At 34.3% G+C, this 21,715-nt stretch overlaps 3 protein-coding genes across 3 annotated transcripts; 1 reads left to right on the top strand and 2 right to left on the bottom strand.

Annotated features, from left to right (window-relative positions):
• Positions 1 to 1,934: 1,934 nt before the first annotated feature.
• Positions 1,935 to 7,592, bottom strand: LOC149383927 (protein LUTEIN DEFICIENT 5, chloroplastic-like). Its single transcript, XM_089628581.1, has 17 exons — positions 7,484 to 7,592; positions 7,352 to 7,416; positions 7,260 to 7,318; positions 6,380 to 6,593; positions 6,219 to 6,290; positions 5,762 to 5,872; positions 4,878 to 5,069; positions 4,630 to 4,791; positions 4,425 to 4,520; positions 4,217 to 4,318; positions 4,040 to 4,072; positions 3,858 to 3,938; positions 3,650 to 3,732; positions 3,403 to 3,534; positions 2,722 to 2,782; positions 2,538 to 2,603; positions 1,935 to 2,139 (listed from the first exon to the last, which is right to left on the bottom strand). The coding sequence occupies exons 1-17, from the start codon at positions 7,590 to 7,592 to the stop codon at positions 2,035 to 2,037; spliced, it is 1,743 nt and encodes a 580-aa protein (XP_089484707.1). The 3' UTR covers positions 1,935 to 2,034.
• A 214-nt stretch (positions 7,593 to 7,806) lies between these two features.
• LOC149383926 (protein LUTEIN DEFICIENT 5, chloroplastic-like) lies at positions 7,807 to 14,975 on the bottom strand. The gene is made up of 17 exons (XM_089627946.1): positions 14,914 to 14,975; positions 14,651 to 14,824; positions 14,070 to 14,286; positions 13,009 to 13,080; positions 12,811 to 12,921; positions 11,994 to 12,185; positions 11,701 to 11,862; positions 11,528 to 11,623; positions 11,339 to 11,440; positions 11,190 to 11,222; positions 10,989 to 11,069; positions 10,810 to 10,892; positions 10,545 to 10,676; positions 10,213 to 10,273; positions 10,021 to 10,086; positions 9,863 to 9,935; positions 7,807 to 7,853 (listed from the first exon to the last, which is right to left on the bottom strand). Exons 1-17 carry the CDS (start codon positions 14,973 to 14,975, stop codon positions 7,807 to 7,809), a joined length of 1,764 nt encoding a protein of 587 aa, XP_089484072.1.
• Positions 14,976 to 19,831: 4,856 nt separating this feature from the next.
• LOC149383925 (early nodulin-like protein 14) lies at positions 19,832 to 21,578 on the top strand. The gene is made up of 4 exons (XM_089629452.1): positions 19,832 to 19,875; positions 20,146 to 20,363; positions 20,733 to 21,124; positions 21,191 to 21,578. The coding sequence occupies exons 2-4, from the start codon at positions 20,177 to 20,179 to the stop codon at positions 21,281 to 21,283; spliced, it is 672 nt and encodes a 223-aa protein (XP_089485578.1). The 5' UTR covers positions 19,832 to 19,875; positions 20,146 to 20,176; the 3' UTR covers positions 21,284 to 21,578.
• The last annotated feature ends 137 nt before the right edge of the window (positions 21,579 to 21,715 follow it).

Raw genomic sequence — 21,715 nt, 5'->3', positions numbered from 1 at the left:
TATTTTTTTAAATAATTTATTAACTTCTATAAGCTCGGATTAACTTGATTTACGTTTTCAGATGATATATCCGTAAAATCAGAACCTCGGTATGAGTATCGGTATCGATATTTTAAACCTTGCGTCAAACTCAAAGGAACCTATTTGCGTCAATGCATCTTAAATCTTATCTTCAGAATTTCATGGACGCAGAATTTCACAAAAGAGCAACAAATCTAACCACAAAAAGTTAAACTTCCATATTTCACAATAAGAAGCCACCATATCATAAACACCTTTATATCATAACCTCATGCAGCCAAAAATGTTAAACTCTTTTCATTCTTTGTGTCTTATGTGCCTTACCATAACTAGGTTTTTCCTGAGAAATTTCATTTTCTGGGCTTAATAAACCATTAAATATCAAGATTAGACCCTAATGTTTAAAAATATCTAAATATGGACTTTTGGCCCAAAATCGGACACAAATACCCTTGATTCAAAAAACCCATGTGTTTTCTCTCATTTTCAAATGATTTTCATCACAAATCTTTTTCATTTTCGAATTGGTTGCGCTAGGATTAGAATTTTCGGTGGTCGAGCTCACCGCTGAGCTCGTGGGGTTCGAGGCAACGCCCCGATTTTTATTTTTTTTTTAGGAATTTGGGTATGTGTTCAGTTTCGATTTTGAGGGTTTCACCTTGAATTTCATCGTACAGCATCGTACGACATCGTACAGCATCGTACGATGTCGTACGATGAGATACAATGAATCTCACATTGAATCTCACATTGAATCTCATCGTACGACATCGTACAGCATCGTACGACATCGTACGATGAGATACAATGTGAAACCCTCAAAATCGATAAAATTCATACACATTATAATGTACTATGTCGTACGATGCTGTACGATGTCGTACGATGCTGTACGATGCGATACGATGAGATTCAATGTGAAACCCTCAAAATCGAACCTGAACACATTCAATGCTGTACGATGTCGTACGATGATGTACGATGTCGTACGATGTTGTACGATGTCGTACGATGCTGTACGATGCGATACGATGAGATTCAATGTGAAACCCTCAAAATCGAATCTGAACACATACAATGCTGTACGATGTCGTATCTCATCGATTTTGATTACGACATCGTACAGCATTGTATGTGTTCAGATTCGATTTTGAGGGTTTCACATTGAATCTCATCGTATCGCATCGTACAGCATCGTACGACATCGTACAACATCGTACGACATCGTACATCATCGTACGACATCGTACAGCATTGAATGTGTTCAGGTTCGATTTTGAGGGTTTCACATTGAATCTCATCGTATCGCATCGTACAGCATCGTACGACATCGTACAGCATCGTACGACATAGTACATTATAATGTGTATGAATTTTATCGATTTTGAGGGTTTCACATTGTATCTCATCGTACGATGTCGTACGATGCTGTACGATGTCGTACGATGAGATTCAATGTGAGATTCAATGTGAGATTCATTGTATCTCATCGTACGACATCGTACGATGCTGTACGATGTCGTACGATGCTGTACGATGAAATTCAAGGTGAAACCCTCAAAATCGAAACTGAACACATACCCAAATTCCTAAAAAAAAAAAAAAAATCGGGGCGTTGCCTCGAACCCCACGAGCTCAGCGGTGAGCTCGACCACCGAAAATTCTAATCCTAGCGCAACCAATTCGAAAATGAAAAAGATTTGTGATGAAAATCATTTGAAAATGAGAGAAAACACATGGGTTTTTTGAATCAAGGGTATTTATGTCCGATTTTGGGCCAAAAGTCCATATTCAGATATTTTTAAACATTAGGGTCTAATCTTGATATTTAATGGCTTATTAAGCCCAATTAATGAAATTTCTCTTTTTCCTTCCCTCCGTTCTCACAAGTAGGTAGATTGTAATAAAAAAAGAAAAAAAAAAAAAAAAAAAAAAAAAAAAAACTTTTTCTCGCCCATTAAAATATAGTATTGATAGGCTCTAATTTTTGAAGCTCTGATATTAATGGTGTAGCTAGCTAGATATGGGTTCAACTTCTCCGGTTTGAGTAACTCTTTTGGTCACAGTCATCAGCAACCCTTCTGTAGTATGTATTGTTCCACCTGTAGTCATGTTTACCTGCCCATCAATTTGAACACCAATATTTAATTATCAAATCCAATAACATTTTTTTCTGCAAAATTGAACGCCTAACAATAAAATTAGAGTATATTTCACAAAAAAAAAATTAAAAAAATAAAATTTTTCTGGTAAAATGTGACCAATAACCCCTATACAAAAAAAAAAAAAAAAAAATGCAGCCAACAGCGCTTTTTTTTTTTTCCTGGTAAAATGTGACCAATAACCCCTATACAAAAAAAAAAAATGCAGCCAACAGCGTACCATATGATCATACCTTTCTCAATTACTTTGGTTTTCAAGAGCATTTTGTTCTTTCGAAATAAATTTTTTTCCTTCTTCGATATTTGACATTATTTTACCAAATTTTTCAAACAATTTACAGTGTCGGAGCTTACTAGAGGAGCGTCGATCGCCATTTTAAACTCAAATCTCCGGACAAGCATCGAAAGCGCTACTACAGCCTATGAAGCAGAGGAGGTGAAAGTAAACAAAATGGGAATTTAATTGGAGAGATTATATATATATTATATAGTTATGATGAAAAGTTGCATTTATAATATTCGGGGTGTGAAGTAACACCTCGTATGTGGCGAACTGGTCACCAACGCATTTCCGCGGTCCACCACCGAAGGCCATGTACCTACATACTCATAAAAGGCTCAAGGATGAGGCTTGATAGCAATACAACACTATCTATAGCTATTTTATAATATGTGTGTTGAAAATTCAGTACATTTTTATTAAAGTACAAAATTCGTGGCTAATTCTCATGTTTCACTATATCTTGGCGTTCGCTCGGAACATGAATTTTGTTTTGACCTAACCAGAATTTCGTGAGTGATTGGAACAAAACTGTTTAGGTCACATAATTTTTCCGAAACTATTCATCCAAAATAAATTAAAGTCTAAAATCTAGATGCACTGGGAAGCGTTGGACTGAGAAAACTAATGAGCTATTTGAGCCTTGTGGGGCAACTTTGTTTCATTCGCGCCGACCCTAAAGATGTCTATAAATAAGAGTACGGGAAATAAGTATGCATGTGAAATTTTGATAAAATAATAGGGAGTGTATGGAGAAGTTCTTTTTTGGAAAGAACAAAACTTCTTGAAATTCCGTAAGAACTATCACTCGTATTTTCTTTGGTCTATAGTTTATAAAAGAGACGAACCTGGTCCGTAGCAATGCGCGTTGTCGAAATAGTTATATAAATATCGAACTTGTAGTTGGGATCAAGGAGAGGGATGTAAAATTAGAGTTACCGGAAATTTTGATTCGTCTCATTCGGATTTGGTCCATCTAAAGCCCACCTCTCGGGTATGAACTCCTCCACATTTTCCCAAAGAGTCGGGCTGTGATGCAAATTCCAAACTGAAATAAATATATCCGTGCCCCTGTAAACAATTTATTTTAATACTTAAGCATGTAAGGGCAACGAAGCGACGAACAAATTACAGATAAATTTAAATTAATTAGAGAAAGGAATAGTGATGAAACTTCCTTAGCAACCTTTTGATAGGGTATTGACCAAGCATGTCGTCCTCAAGTGCTCGTCGGACTAGCAATGGAGGATGTGGGTAAAGCCTCAAAGACTACAAGAAAAGAATAAAAACAAAAAATTAATGAAATGTGCCAAAAAGAAATTATTCAAATACATCATCAATTTCAAAAAAAAATTTATATGTACATGAAGAAGAAGGAAAAAAACCCAACTTACTTCGTTGATCACACGAGTCGTGTACTTGAGTTTCTTCATGTCCTCGATAGTTGGAAATCGATCTCCTAGAATTGAATCCACCTAACAAAGCAATAAGAAATAACAAAAAAAAAAAAACTAAACGAAATTTCTCTTGGAAATATTGATATCAACAAAATGTTTGTGACATAATTTAGAATCACCTCCTCTTGTAGTTTTGTCATTGCAGAAGGATTCTGCAACAGATTAAAATGAAATTACTTAAATTAGATTGTTATACTTCATAAATACGTCATTAATTCGAAAAATATGTCATAAATATATATAATTCAATTAAAAAGTTTAGTGTATATATATTCTAAATTCTAAAAATTGGTTACCTGTGACAAAAGATGGAAAGTCCATGTTAAAGCCGAGGCTGTTGTTTCGTGCCCCGCTATAAGCAACGTCATCAAGTCGTCGCGAAGTTGCTTACTTGACACCTAAGAAATCCGGTGGTATTATCATATTATAATTACTCATAATGTGTAAATAATAATAATAAAAATTATATTATATTATATCCGAAAAAAGGAGAAAATTTCACACATTGTCTCCAGAAGCTAAAAGGAAGCGTAAAATGCTTGGATCCTTATCGTTCACGTAGTCGTCATTGAATTGATCCCTATCTTCCTCTACCATTCTCTGCGAAAAAATAAAATTACAAAAAATTATTAGCTTCTCTAGCTTAACATATTGTCTTGAAATAATTAAAGACACAAGAGCTCCAATCAACTATAGCAAACAAAATTACCTTGCATATTGAGATGAGACTATCAAGTGTGTCATTGATCAATTTGAGGGCTTTAGAGACCTTCCTGTGCCTCGGAGATATATCTTTCCATATCGGGATAGCCCATGACGGGATTGTCTCAATGCTGCGCGTCTCGGCTTCTTTTAAAACAGTATAAACTGCCTGAACACATGAAAGAAAAAAAATTAAAGTTTTAAGATTTTGGACAAACGGTATTAGTGGAATATAGAATTAAGTTGTATTATTACCTCGACTATACCGGTGTCGTTTCTTAGGGAATCAAAATCGTAGTTGAAAACCGCTTTTCCGATAATATCCAAAGTCATGTGAGAAAACATAGACTCCATCTCGACATTTTCTCTGTCCCGTATTGAAGCCTCAAGCTTCTGGCAAAGCCGGTCCGTGGCTTGTCCGAAAAGATTCATCATTGCTGCTAAATACTACGCGTAAGAAAGAATATATTTAGACTTTGAAAATACGAGGGAAAATCAAAATGGTCTATTGTCTCTCGTAGGCCGAAGAGAGTGAGAATAGAGACTCGTGATTTATTATCATTTCGACTTGCATGGAAGAATTTGCTTACAAAGTAATGTAGTATTTAAGGATTCTTTAAATACTAATTTAGGGATATGTTTTGTATTTTATTTTATGAAATGAAGTCGTTTTATGTTTTGATACATTTTGGGGTATTTTAATTTTTCTTGATAAATTTAAATTAGATGTATTTATAAGATATTTTATAAATTTTATTTATTTTCGGCCACCTTCGATTTCAATTCCCGATTCCGCCCATGTCGGTACATGTACACATTCATTGGATTTTCATTATCCACTCCACTTTATAACGAAAATAGGATATCAATGTCAGTTATACATTTTCCCTCGAATTTTCCTCAATCTCGAATGTAATTTCTAGGTTCCAAACATACCCTTTTTCATTTTAACTCTTAAATCACTTCTGAATCACGAAGAACGGTGGAAAACTTTGTAGGCATAAATAAATGTGTTTATATTTTATTACACTTACTTTGTTACTTTCTCTATTGTCTCTTAAAATCCAAAACAAAAATAATTAGACTATGTAAAGCGCAGAAATTCCTTTTGACTTGTGAGTTTCACTGTTGACAAATACCTTCAAATGCAGTGCTGGAACTATAGCGCGTCTTCGTACGCGCCATATTTCACCATCAGCTGGGATAAGCCCGTTTCCCATCACAAATTCTAGAACTTCAGCCAAAATACCCTTCAAAAATGAAAATAAATTACCACATTAATTATATATCTATGAGCAAAACATAACACAAAAAAAGGTCTAAAAAAATTACAAAAAATTAGAAAAATAGCCAATTTAAACGTTTGATATTGCTAAATAGCCAATGTTTGGTAAATATTAGGTAAATAGTCATAAATGATGACGTGGCTTAATATGGCAGTGGTTATTTACTTGATATTTACGTTTGTAAATATAGAAAATTGGCTATTTACCTAATATTTACAAAACATTGGCTATTTAGCAATTTTCAACGTTTAAGTTGGCTATTTTGCTAAATTACCCAAAAAATTAACTAATTTTCCATAGGATTATTTACCTTGGAATACGCCTTCGCATTATCCTTTAATATATGTTTAACCATGGATGGATCAGAAACTACAACAATCGACTACAATCAATGAAGAAAAACATTAATTATCAGCAAAAAAATCAATACGGAAAAAAGGAGGAGAAAAAAAACAGAAACGAAGCACGTACCTTTGGTCCAACTGTAAATCTGATAATGGGTCCATGGGTGAAATAAAGCTCATGTAAGAATAGGAATAAAAGCCTGCTTCGAATCTGTTTAAGGAAACCTTTTGCCTCTGGAATTTGGGGGTTATTTTTATCCTCGATCCAGCCAAAAACAAATTCAAGAACTCCATTTGGAACTCCCAGCTTCGACAAAGTATCTCTCAATTGTGCTAAAAATCTTGTAACAATAAATAAACCACAAAAAAGAGACCAAAATTATAATCGACTAACAAATCTCTCTATCTCCTTTTGGCCTTAGACTTGGAACATAAATTCACTTCCACAAATGAATGAAAACTATTTGACCGAACTGTATATGGTGGCATTCTTACTAATAAATTTGATGATTACGTCATTTGATATGTAATAATATTGCAATATATCCATGCACAAATATATATAAGAACGTGGTAAGCTAGCACAAAAATGTTAATAAGAGCATGGTGACCCTTTTTTTTTTTTTTATCAAAATATATAATAGTATATAATTTCAATATTTTCTTAAATTTATTTCATATATATATATATATATACACATATATATAATTAATCAAAGTCTATTAAGTGATCCAAGACCCTGTATTTTGAAAGCATGAATCATTCCAAACCTATTTTTTTCGGTTACTCATTCAAACTTATTTAAAACTCATTTTTATCTCTTTTTTAAAATAAAATAAAATAAAAAAAACTATTATCTATTATTGATTAAAAGATAATGGCTTCATTATTGTACATCGCCAAGGTTTCTAGCTTCCTATATATAAGTTTTCTGTAGTTGTTTGTAAGCAAAACTATATTTAAGATATAACACTAAACATAAATGATTCATTATATATATACATACCCAGATTTCTTGACAGGGAAGTTATTTGAAGTGACACGAGCAGAGAGCTGAAATCGTTTCTTGTGTTCAAAAATCGCCCCAAACTTTTTCACTTCACTCTTCAACGACTCTGATTCTCTTCCATTCAATGACGAGCGTGTATTTACGCCTATACCACAATAAACCAAAGAAACTTAACGCATAAAAATCACAGTAACAAAATATAGAGAGTCAAAGGAAGAGAATATGATCATGCTTTGACTGACCTCGTAGTCTTCTAGGCTGAGACCGAATGGTCTTGGCTCGAAATGAAGGTGATGGTGAGTGAAGCAGAGAAACATTCATGCTTGCCATGGAAAAGGGAGAGAAAATAAAAACCCAGATTTTGGACTCTGAAGCCAAAATGCCTTGGTCACTAAATACAAAAAGATAACTTTTTTTTTTCCTGGACAGATGTTGAAAAATTGAACAGTTGTTGTATGGTTTTCCTTTTTTTTTGCTTCCATTCTTGTTTTTACGAGTCCACGGCCAGTCATGAGAGTTACTTTCGTTGAGTTGGAATGATTTTTTAATAGTCAATTTTCAACGTGCGTAATGGGGAAGGAATTAGTATAGAGCCCATACTTTTCCTTTTTTTGGTTTACAATTCCATTAATTGGTGGATGACATAGGATTTGAAATGCTGATCCGGTAAAATTGTGTGTTTAAAAAAAAAAACATTTATTTTAGAGCCAAAATTAATAATAATAATATGAGACAACTTTAATTTTTTTTTTTTTTTTTTTGTAAATTAATAATCAGATATTAGTAATGTTGATACAAGGCCAATGGAATATTAGTTCTAGAATTTCTCATGTTGTCCACTACATAAGCGAGTACATTGTGATTATTGAGGGTTGCAAAAAAAAACTTTGTAGAAGAGAAAATTTCTAGAAGAGTTTGACTTGAAACAAGAGAAGTATATTATTCATAAGAGGAAATGGCGGCAAAAATACTCAATGTTTACGGCTTGTAACACTTAAGTACCCAAACTTGAAAAGTTGTGGAAAAACTACCCAATGTCAATAATTTGTCCCCCCGTTATAACTTTTGGCGTTAAATCAGATGACATGCCACGTGTCATAATCTGGTAAGTTCGACTGAATTTAAAAAAATTAAAAAATCTCTCTCTCTCTCTCTCTCTCTCTCTCTCTCTCTCTATATATATATATATATATATATATATATATGGTCCGACGAAGCCCATAAAACCCTTCTCGAACAAAACAGCCCTCGTTCAAGTTCAAGCTCTTCGACGATGTGCACAAGATTCTCAACAGCCCTTTCGTCCCTTGCTCGTCCGAACTATCGCCCATAAACCCCAAGCCTCACCACTTCCAAAATGATAGAAAAAGCACTTCTTGCTCTACCATAACACCACCATCAATAACGCCAACAAGAAAAATAGTAACGAGTTAGGTCGTCGAAGAAGCTCCGCCGATGTTTATGATCTCAAGACCCACCGCGACGACTCTTCTCGCTATCTTCTCGGCAAAACTCCATCCACCTTCGTCGTAAATTGGTTCCCGGAGAAGGATGACCGTGCTAATAATAATAAAAACGGCCTCGCTTCGGAACCCGTGGCCAAGGCTAAGTTTAGAAGGCAAAGCTTCGTGAAATGGATTACGAGAGAGAGAGAGAGAGAGAGAGAGAGAGAGAGAGAGAGAGAGATTTTAATTTTTTTAATTCAGTCAAACTTACCAGATTATGAGACGTGGCATGTCATCTGATTTAATGTCAAGGGTTGTAACGGAGGGACAAATTATTGACATTGGGTATTTTTCCCACAACTTTTCAAGTTTGGGTACTTAAGTGTTACAAGCAGTAAACATTGAGTCTTTTTGCCATCATTCCCTCTTATCATAATGATAGTCACAGTGCTATACACCTTCCGAAGAATTCAACATTCCATTTGAGATCCAACGAGAAATTTCAGATTTGTGGGTAAAGCGAGCTCACAAAAGCGGGCCCACAACATGAATCGAAGAAATGGGCTTTATTTATAGCCCAAGTGATATTTAAAATAAAATAAAAAATAAAAAAAAAAGATGGAGCACATGAGTAGCCAAGAGGTTCAAGACAAGCTTGTGCTTGTTATAAATTGCATGTATTTGAAATAAAGCAAGAATAGAACCAAACATAAAAAAGAAAAGCAGTGGGATTCTAGCAATTAGCAAAAAGTTTGAGTAGTTAAACGGTGTTAATTTTGGTTTAGATTTGAGGTGGAGATTCCTTGCATCATGTTGTGTGTAGTTTATTAAAATTATTAAATCATATTGTTTGAAGAACAATTTAGACAATTTCCGATTCACTCTCTGCAACGTTCGTACCTCGTTGCAACTAAAGTAGCACCTTAAACCATTTTAGCCGAGACTTTTTGGGCATCATCCAAGACAAACCATTTCAGACCTTCTAATTTTTTTTTAGCACTATGCGCTATATATTAATCTTTCTTCATAATAATTCCACAAGTACAAAAAAATCAAGCATGAATAAAATGACACTGCAATTGGAAGACAGAAGTTTGATGCTCTAATTTGATTAGAATCGGGGTAGGATCATATACGAGCAACTTCACCGGTTTTGTGTAAGCCTTTTAGTGACAGTCATCATCAACCCTTCCGTGGTATGTATTGTTGCCCCCGTGGTAATGTTTACCTGCACATTATTTGAACATATTTACCATACGTGCACACTCATTAGTATTCTTATTTTTACCTATTTAGAGTTTTTAAGGGCTTACTTCAGGTGCGTTGATCGCCATCTTAAAGTCAAATCTCCGGACGAGCATCGAAAGCGCTACTACAGCCTGAAGAATAGAGAAGACATAAAGTAAAATTAGAATTTAGTTTGAGGGAACTATATTAAGCATATATTCATATAGTAGTCTTATTGAAAATGTGTTTTTTTTTTCAATCTCCGAGCGCAAGGTTACCTCGAAGGTAGCGAATTGGTCACCAACACACTTCCGTGGACCTCCGCCAAAGGGCATGTAGCTACATAGCCAAACAAGCAAGGGACATGGATCAATAATCAATAACATGGATCAAATTTTGAGTTATACACATGTGCCAAAACTGCTTTTTGACACATCTATTACCAGACTTGTCACAAAATACTGATTTTTAATGACAAATTTGTCATAAAAAGTAGGATTTTGTGACAAGTTTGGTAATAGACATGGAATAAAACAACTTTGGTAAAAAAAAAAAAAACAGCATAAAAAGATCCAAGATAGTAATATTCCCATTGAGAAATTAGCACTACCTGAAATTTTGATTGGACTCATTAGGATTTGGCCCATCTATATCCCATCTCTCGGGTATGAACTCCTCCGGGTTATCCCAAAGAGTCGGGCTACGGTGGATATTCCAGAGTGAAATAAATATATCATCGCCCCTTATTAAAAAAAAATTCAGTTCAGCATAACATGTCATAACAATAGAAAGCTCTACACAATTTCTCAATTAAAAACTGAAGTTGTATATAACATGGACTAATAAATGTAAATTAATTCAGAGAAAGAGTCAACTTTTTAATAGGGTATTGACCGAGCACGTCGTTCTCAATAGCACGCCGGATTAACGTTGGGGGTTGTGGGTAAAGCCTCAAGGACTGCAACAATATAAGGGAAAACAAATTAATGCACATTGCAAAATAACTAAATGCATTGATTTAATACATCACAAAAAATGAAAATTATCGACTAACCTCGTTGATCACACGAGTCGTGTACTTGAGTTTCTTCATATCCTCAATGGTTGGAACACGATCTCCCAGAATTGTATCAATCTAAAAGAAGGATAAAAAAAAGGGTAAAAAAAACACTACATATACAAATTTCCATGAACCAAATTTCTCTCAGGATATGTGAATCTCAATACTAAAGCGTGTGATATCATTTAGAATTACCTCCTCTTGGAGTTTTGACATAGCCAAAGGATTCTGAAAAGGAAAAAAAATGAAAATTAGAGTTTTGAAATTCTAAAAATCTATAATCTACTAAAAACACATTACTTAACATAATTTTTTTTTTTTTTTAATTTCTGGGAATCTGTCACCTGGGAAAGAAGATAAAATGTCCATGTTAAAGCCGCGGACGTAGTTTCATGACCCGCTATAAGCAACGTCATCAAGTCATCGCGAAGTTGATTGCTTGACACCTACAAAAATATAATTTCACTCAGAATTTGTAAATACAAAATTTATATTTTTAAATTGTTAAAATGTAAAATTCAAAAGTTTCTCACGTTGTCTCCGGATGCCAAAAGGAATCGTAGAATGCTCGGATCCTTATTGTTCACGTAGTCCTCATTGAAATTATCATCCTCTTCCTCGACCATTCTCTGTCGAAAACAAAAATTAATGATTCACATTATGCCTTGAAATTAAACACAAGAACTTTAATTGATTAATAAATTACCTTGCATATTGAGATGAGATTATCAAGTGTTTCATTGACCAATGTGAGGGCTTTAGAGACCTTCCTTTGCCTCGGCGATATGTCTTTCCATATCGGGATAGCCCACACTGGGATCGGCTCTATTCCGCGCATCTCTGCTTCTCTTAAAATAGTATAAACTGCCTGCTCTACCCAACAAATCATAGATACACACCATTTAAGAAATTGAAAAAAAATACTAAAATTGAAGTTGAAAATTGTATGATAAATTTTTTTTTTTTAAAAGTATGAAGAGAAGTTAGCTGAAATTGCACCTCGACTATGCCGGTATCGCTTCTCAGTGAATCAAAATCATAGTTGAAGACGGCTTTTCCAATGACATCCAAAGTCATGTGAGAGAACATAGATTCCATCTCGACATTTTCACCATCCCGTGCAGCATTTTCCAGCTTCTGCAAGAGGCGCTCCGTGGCTTGTCCAAAAAGATTAATCATTGCCGCTACATACTGCAAAAACAAAAAAACAAAACGAGGGAATGTACGAAAAATATAAACTATAAGTTAAACCAGTGCAGTGTTTGAAATGAATTTCATAAAATTAAACCAAATATTATAACAGATAATGAAATTTAACAGAAAGTAAAAGGAAATCAAAATAAATTGATTAAGAGGGACCCCTTAACAATTTAATACATTATTTAAAAGAATTTTTAAAGGAGAGTTTAAATACAATTTAGAAAGTTATGGCAAAAATAATTATTGTAAAATATATTAAGAGGAGAGTTTCAACAAAATTAATATTGAAGGAAAACCTAAATAAATTTATTGATAGGGTCAAATTACTTATTTAATATATAAATAAAAGACAAATAAGTAAATGGATTAGTAGTGGTATTAATCTAATGTACGTTTAAAATAAATTTCAATAAAAATATCTAATACATAAATAAAAGAAAAAAAAAACATTAAAGGGATAAAAAAAACGCCGTTTACACAAAGAAAAACTCGTGTTTGACAGGAAGAAAATGAGTAATAACTTTTTGCTTTAAAATCTTTTGGTTAAATTTTGTAAATATGATCTCTATTAAAAGGTCAGAGCAACGAAATTCCTCGGACTTATAAATTCATTAACCTTCAAATGCAGCGCTGGAACTATAGCGCGTCTGCGAACGCGCCATATTTCACCGTCGGCTGAGATAAGCCCTTTTCCCATCACAAATTGCAATATTTCAGCCAAAATTCCCTTCAAATAAACCACACACTGTGAGAAAATCATACCGCTAACGAGGTTGCATTTAATAATTAATTTAATGTTCCACATCATATTTACCTTTGAATACTTCTTCGCATTATCCTTCAAAATATGTTTAGCTATGGAAGGATCGGAAACTATGACAAAAGACTGCAATACATGAAATTTAAATCCTTAATTAAACGAGGCCATATAGACATGCGAAATTTTAAACTTAACAACATAATCATTTGTGTTCTCAATTAGTTTAATGGATTTCTATATAGTATCCGTTTATGCTCATTTTAAAGGAGTAAAAATACCTTAAATAACATTAAATTATAGTAAAGCATGATAAAAATACCGAACTTTGTAATGTTTTTTTTTTTTTTTTTTTTTTCTGATAACTTTCTTATCTACGTTGACATTTTTTTTTTAAATTGACCCATACTAACTAAATCCAAAGAAATTCATTTTTTGTTATAAAAAAAATGTTTATTTATTTATTATTATTTAGTTTAGTTTTTCCGAAGATTTCCGATGGGCTTAAATGGTTACTAATTAAATTCATCAAAATTTATAGAACAATTAATGACGTTTGCCAATATTTTTCGATGTGTTCTCATGGTTTTCAATGTCTTCAAATTATCAACTTGCTAAAAATATTACCAAAAAAATTATATAAAAATATTAAAATACGATTTTGAAACTATCTAAACTTCATTATTTAGTTCAAAATATGGATTTTAAATGTGATTAGTATGGTTTCGAAAGTAAAATTGAGACAAGATGAAAAGGATAGAAATGATTGATCAGAGTAAAAAAAAAAAAAGTGTTTGCACTCACGAGTGTGGAACTCACATGTCAAGTGGGACTCACTTGGCACGTTTATCAATCTTTTTTTTTTTTCTAATATACATAAACATAAGGTAAAAAGAGACAAATGTACTAAAGATCTATGATGTTTTTGTCAAGAGTTTAAAGATGTGTATAATATTTCGATCTTGACATTATATTAAGATATATTAGTGTATATTTGATCAAATCTCTTTACAAATGCCATTCTGTAACTGAATGGTATAAATATAATAGCTAAAAAAAATAATACCAAGAGGAAAGGCAAAAAAAAAAAAATTAAGAATAAAAATAACGACACGTACCTTTGGTCCGACTACCAATCTAAAAATGGGTCCATGCTTGAAATAAAGCTTACGCAAGAAGTTAACGAAACACCCTGTTCGAATAAATTTGAGAGACCCTTTTGCCTCTGGAATTTTGTTATAGTCTTCTTCATCCTCATTGCAACCAAATACCGAATCAAAAACTCCACTTGGAACTCCCAGTTTTGACAAATTATCCCTCACTTGAGTGTTAAATCTTGTCACGATAAATAAATAATAAAAAATTTAATCCACTACTCAGTAATACATACACATTGTATGAAAACAAGAAGAAAAAAATTGCACTTCCAAAACATGCACACCATTATAATATAGAGAAAATATCAAGAGTATACTCGTGTTTAATCGAAATACGAGATTTATCCCCTTTATTTATAGAAATATCATACATATCCCTTCAGTTTAATATAAATGACATATACCTCGCCTAAAAAATGTTATATTACAAATATCACCATTTTCGTTTATTTATTTTCCCTATAATATATGTTGCATAATAGACTAAAATATCCGTGTAATAAAAAAAAAAGTCGTTAAATATAGTAAAATATTATAGTTACCCAGATTTCTTGACAGGGAAGTCATTAGAAACGAACCGAGCAGAGAGCTGAGGCCGTTTATTGTCTTCCAAAATAGTCCCAAATTTCTTCGCGTCACTCTTCAAAGAGTCTGCTTCTCTTCTATTCAGCGACGAACTTGTAATTACGCCTAAGCCGTACGATAAACCAAGATTACTAAATAAGCACAATAAAAAAAAGTACATAATTAGGAAAATTAAAGGAATAGAAGATGTTTTTGACCTCGTAGTCTTGAAGGATGAAACCGGATGATCTTGGCTCCAAATGAAGGCGGTGAGTGAAGCAGAGAGACATTTATGGTCGCCATGAAAGAGGAGGGGAAAAAATAGAACCTCGGTTTTCCTTGTTATGTGACGAGTCCAAAGGCCAGTTAATGGGATTTTCCAATACATATAAGAAAGGATTGTGTTTTTATTTGTTTTTGTTTCCAATGCATGCATTAATCGGTGTCTCAGAAGGAAAATGGTGGATTATGATACGACTTTGGAACCCACAAAACAATTTTTTTTTCTTTCTTTACTAGTCCCACTACACTCCACTTATTTGGAATGGTGATCGGGTTTAGAGTCATTTGTGTAATTAATTAACTAAAGCAGCTAATTAAACACAGACACAAACAAGCAGTATATTTGGAATTTAGATTTCAGGAAGGAAGAGGAAAATTTTGAGGAAAATATAAGAGAAAATCGATTGTGGTTTATTAAAGGGCTCTATACCTAATTAGCCAATGACAAATTTAAATTTTGCTAAATAGTCAACGTTTTTTAATTTTGCAAAATAGCCATTAACAAAAATTAACGAAGATCAAATATCTAAAATACCCTTCAATAAATATTTCAGAATTAAAAAAACAATTCATCATTAAATGAGATGACCCTATACTCCTTAATTATCTCTCTCTCTCTCTCCCTCTCCACGGTGAGTTTGTCTCTCTGCACGATTTTTACTTTCACGGTGGTGCTCAAAGTCTGCGTCGTAGTCTCCCGAGTTTATTCAAGTGGCGTTTCGTAACAAATTTACCAACATCAACAAATAAACATAAACTTACCAAAATTAACACAATTAAACATAAATATACCGACAATAACATAAATTTACATAGACAATAACATAAATAAAAACGATCTTCTTGTTAAAAATTTTGTACACATTCCCAATTTAAAACACGAAGAAGATTAGTACACGAAAAAAAAAAACAATATACAAACATTATAGATCAAACTATATTCTATAATAACATCTTATCATAAACAATATTTTATATACTAAGTGTCTAAACTCCACCTAATCAGAAACCCAAAGCACTCCATACCTAAATAATATTCACGCTAAACATGAAAGTCCATTTTTTTTTTGTCAAACAGTAACTCCAAAAAATAACATATTAACGATCAACAAATCAAATTTCTCATTAGTAACTACCTATTCATTATTCTTTGTTTATAATTAGGAAGAGAAAATAAAAACTCTAAATCATGAAGAGGTAAAGCCAAAATCGATTGAAAAATGCAATTATTGTTACCAAAAAAAAAAAAGCAGCTCATCTTGGCTCAGCCCACTTTTGATGTTTTTGGTGAGCTAAGCTTCTTTTAGCTCAGCCCACCTCGAATTTGATTGGTGAGTTGAGCTCGTTTTCGCTCAGCCCACCTTAAACACGTTTTGTGAGCTGAGCTCATTTCGCTTAGCCCACCTCGAATAAGTTTGGTGCGCTGAGTCTGTTCTTGCTCAACCACCTTGAATAAGTTTGGTGCGCTGAGTCCGTTCTTGCTCAACAACCTTGGATAAGTTTGGTGCGCTGAGTTCGTTCTTTCTCAGCCACCTTGGATAAGTTTGGTGAGTTGAGCTCGTTTTTGCTCAGCCCACCTTGAACACATTTTGTGAGGTGAGCTCGTTTCGCTCAGCCCACCTCGAATGTGATTGGTGAATTGAGCTCGTTTTCGCTCAGCCTACCTTGAATATGTTTTGTGAGCTGAGCTCATTTCGCTTAGCCCACTTCGAATAAGTTTGGTGCACTGAAGTCATAATCACCGCCGGTGTCAAAATCCGCGTCGTCTTCGAAGAGAAAAGATCTTGCTCAGATAACTCTCATAGAGAAATGTGGGAACATGCAAGTCGAGCCGTCTGAGTCTGGTTCCACTGGGTCGTTTGGCGATTTTGTTGTCAGACTCATTGTCAAAGACGTCAAATCCGCTAATGATGTGCCATCGCCCATTTCCATGGAGGTATGTCTGAGACTGTTTGATTTGTTCATATTAGGTGTTAATTTGTTTTACTTTTTATGCTTGTGTGTTTTATGTTTAGTTAGGTTATGGTAGTTTGAGAATTTTCTAAATTTTGGTGTTTAGAAAAATTGGATGAACAACAAGTTAATTAGATTGATGTTTCGTTAGGTTTTTGTTTATGAATATATGTAGATCAAGATTGATGTTTAATTAGGTTGTTTGGTTAAGTATCATGAAACACATGGTTTTGTGACAATTATGTCACAAAGTGATGTGTTTTGTGACACTAATGTCACAAAATTTATTTATATTGTGACACAACTGTCATGAAATGTTTTGTGACACAAGTGTAACGCATTTATGTGGTTTGTGACAAAACTGTTGCGAAACATATGATTTCGTGACATAACTGTCGCGAAACATATGTTTTTTTTTTTTGTGACATAACTATCTCGGGAAATACAGTGTTTTGTGAGAGGTATGTCACAGAATACTTTAGTTATTGTATTCAAGTGATTTATATGTACGTGATTTGTAGAACTTCACACGGCACTTCTCTAGATCAAATGTGGGCATTTCAATTTCCAAGGAGGTTTGGACAAATTTGGCGACTTGCTAGAGGGATTTCCTCTGGAGATCATTCGTAATAAATTTTCTCTCATACTTTCCTTCATATTTTAATTTTACTTCATTTGCAAACTGTTTTATGAAGTGATTTCATTTTTCCTTTCCCTTCTATCTTTCGAGTTTTAAATGGAATCTTAGTGTATGGCAATTGTTCGTAATATGGCCCGCTAGAGCTTGGGGCAAGTTAAGACGTCACTTTGTGCCTCAAAATTTAGATGCCTCAAATTTAATTATGCCTGGTCCTTTTATAAATTATGTTTAGGTCTTTTTCATTTTTTTTTTAGAAGTGATACTATTGGCCAAGATTACATGATATATTAGCAGTGTAAAGTGCAGGTGGCACTATTGGTCAAGATTACATAATTTATAATAAATCATAAGGGGCATGCATTTTTCTGCAGTCCATAGGGATTTGAACTCATGACTTCTCCGTCGAGGTATATGTGGGATTACCACTAGACAAAGTTAGCTACCACCGTTTAGGTCTTTTTCATTGATATAATTTTTTTTCATGATGATGTATTTAGCGGGAGCTATCAAAGGTACCTCATTTAAATAAAATAAAAAAAATTGAGTTTTTTTTTCCATTTTTTTTCGAATTTCTCATTTTTATGTTTTTTTTCCTTGTTTTTTTTTTCTCTTGTTTATACGGCTTTGTTTGACTTTTTTTTTATATTTATTATTTGCAGTGTCATTCAAATTTTCTTAGTTGTTCTAAAATAAATATAAAGCAACGGCAAATTTTCCTGAAAATATATATATATATATATATATATATATATATATTTGAGATATTTATTTTTGTTTAGGCCCAGTGCTACCTCAAGAGTAGGGATGACAATTTGACCCGTTACCCGCGTTTCGGCCTGTTACCCTATTTATTCGGGTCGGGTAATACCCGTTCTTTTTGGGTAAACGGGTAATACCCATTAAGGTTTTAACGGGTCCGGGTACGGGTTACGGAATAGTCATCCCGTACCCAATTACCCGGGACCTGACCCGTTAACTTTTAAATATTTAAAAAGATAATAAATTTTTATATGTTGCAATGAAGATGATCAAATTTACAATGAAGATGATCAATTTGCAATGAAGACTTCTTTTGTATTTTTTATTTATTTATTTTGAATTTTAATGTTCTTTATATTGTAATAGCACTTTGATATTTTTCACCTAAATTTTATTATTTTTAAACTTTATATTGTTGATAGATTTTTATTTTATAAACGGGTAAGCGAGTCTACCCGACCCGCTACCTTTTTTTTAAACCGGGTAAACGGGTAACGGGTCCAATATTTTTAACCCGCTTACCCGGCGGGTATCCCCGTTACCCGGCGCGTCTCAAAATCCGGGTAAACGGGTCCGGGTAACGGGTAAAAAATTATAGCGGGTACGGGTAACGGAATAGGTGTACCCGACTTTACCCGTACCCGTTGCCATCCCTACTCAAGAGCGCTGTTGCATCACGCCCTTAATTTCGACACTTTCTTATGCACACTAAATCATACTTTTTTTTTAAAATATAAAACATAATAAATTCTCCTGTCTTAATTTTTTTTTTTTTTTTTGGTTATGGGTGAAACTTTTTTCAACTCATTTGTAATAAGTGACGCTATAAAAAATAACACAAGTTACAAGCCGTACCTTTTTCGAAATTTAATTATTCAAATATCTCTTAATTATTTTTATGTTATAAATACACATTTTTAAAGTGTTTTTCTTATTATTTTTTTAAGTAACCAAGGTCTCTGAAAAAACCTCCCACCCCTGATACCAGTGCGGCGGAGAGAAAAAAATAATATCAATCGCAATGATCTCCCGCACAAGGGGCGAGAGTTCCCTCACATTACAAAATCCTGAGAATCCAAATCTATTAGCTCATCGGCACAACTCACTAGCCACGCCGTTAACCTGCTTAGAACCCCATCTAAAAATACACTCAGAAAAACAACACGAAATAAGTTTTATTTTTTCATGTTTACCGTTTCATTTAGAATAAGCGCAAAATCATTTGAAAAATGGTATATATTTATGAAAGATTTGGAAATAAAATATTCTTAAAATTATCCATCTTAAATTGAGATATTTGTGCAATTCTCCCAGAAATTAATTAATTTTTAAAATTGTTATATAATTCTCTTGTTAAATCAAAATGAGTAAGTGTAATACACGCGCTAATAAATCGCATAGCTGTGGGGACTTGTTGGATGTCTAACCGCTTAACGAATTCTTCAATTCAAACACAAACCAACATACGAATAAATATAAATAAACCAAAAAAGCGCGAAAGAGAGATTGTGGTATCTTCCATAACGCGGTTATTTGCTCCGAGAGTTCTTCTTCTTTGAATTCGCTCTGGTACGTAAATCTCTGCCTTCTTCGATCGATCCTCTTCAGCTTGTGTAGAGCTGAATTTCTCTGTGCTTTAGCTACGTAATTAATCTCTGTGAATTTGATCATCTTTATTCTTGAGCAAGTCTCTCTTGTTAGCACCGCTTAGTTTTATCGAGAAACTGACAGAAAATAAGCGTCGTTTGATAAATTCCTGTTCAGATTTGGCGATTCGGTGCCAAACAAGTTCGTTTTAATAACATTTTTTTTCACCGACTATGTAAATGATAATCGCAGTTGAGTTTCTTGGAATTCGTACGGATCGGCAATGGAGCGACTGAGATTGGAATTGACGGTGAGTAAGGCATTGCCGATCGTGGTTACTGTGGCGATCTTGTTCTGCAGCGTGAGCTCTGCGACGAACCACACCGTCGGAGGGAATTCCGGATGGGATTTGACTTCGAATCTCCAAGCTTGGACCTCTGAGACCACATTCCATGTCGGTGACTCTCTAGGTACGTTATCGAACCTTTATCCACTGATTTTCACCTTTTTCAATCTCTTTCTTCGGCTTTTTGGCTTTGCCTGATTAGTGTATTCACCTAAATCAATTTTGATTCTCTTTTGGTAGTTTGTTCTTGTTATTTATTTATTTTTCGGCTACGGAGGAAAATTCCTGGAAAATAATTTGATCATTGCTTCTTTGTGTATGAATCAGTCAGAATTAATTGATAATCTGAAACTGGTCACATATCTCCTTGATAAGAATACTCTTTAGAATCACTGTCAAGGATTTTGCCTTTTTTTCTCTGAGCCCAAACTAGTTATCAGTGCTTGTTGAAAAATTATCGAGAACCAATCAGAACGAATAATGTTGCGAGCAGTGTTCTCCTACACGCCGGTCCACGACGTGGTCGAAGTGGGCCGAGACGACTACCAATCGTGCGTCACATCAAACCCGATCGCCACACACAACGACGGAGAGAGCGTGGTCCCACTGATTCGGCCGGGCCCGAGGTACTTCATCTGCGGTCGCCGCGGCCACTGCGAAATGGGCCTCAAGCTCACCGTTCATGTCCAATCATGGCCCGATATGAGCCCGTCCCCGGTGGGCCCAGGAAACGCTCCACCGCCTCCGCCGGACGGTCCAGCTTCGAGCTTTCAGCCCCGCAGATGTCGCCCCGAACTTCGCTTGATCATCGCATCGGTCACGCTGGCTCTCATGATGCTCTTTGGAGCTGATTTCGCCGTCCGTTTTAGTTACAGTTCCGTCAAGGTAATTACTGTTTCTCTGATTAGTCTTTCTTTTCAGGATATTGGTTGACATTCTGTGGTGTATCAGTCTTGGGACATTACTGTTTCAGGTGTGGAAGCAGTATCGTACAAGCCGATGAATTGGTTTCGACAGAGCTCACCTTGTCATACAATCCACTGATTTCATGATGAAATGAAGAGTTTACATGTTGCTAATCTGGTTTTTGATCAACATTTCAAGAGCGCACGTGACACCGGACATGCCATTTTCATTACCTTGGACTGAACTATCGGGCACACAATGAGTTTTTTGGTGTAAACACTTCGATACTAGGTCATTAACTGCTGTAACAAACCTAACATGTTGGCCATCTGGGGAACAAATGGGGTTAAATTGCCAATTTTCCATTTCAAAATCTTATGAACTTCTCGAGTCTCTGGGCCATTTCTGCATTCGACCAACTATGCATCTCAAGCATCAGATGGATGACTAAAGTGACGGGTATTTTTCGTTTGAAATGCGAAATATGTGTATAGTCTCCTAATTTTATATCAAGGTTAAAAAAAAGATCACTCTTATACACTTGTTGGCTTATGAAGTTAAATATCACGA

This window comes from Urtica dioica, chromosome 10 (genome assembly GCF_054948205.1).
Source record: "Urtica dioica subsp. dioica isolate 48M chromosome 10, U.dioica_male_clone48M_v1_H2, whole genome shotgun sequence".
Lineage (NCBI taxonomy): Eukaryota > Viridiplantae > Streptophyta > Magnoliopsida > Rosales > Urticaceae > Urtica > Urtica dioica.
Note: the sequence above shows the minus strand (reverse complement) of the source record. Positions and strands in the feature narration are given on the sequence as shown.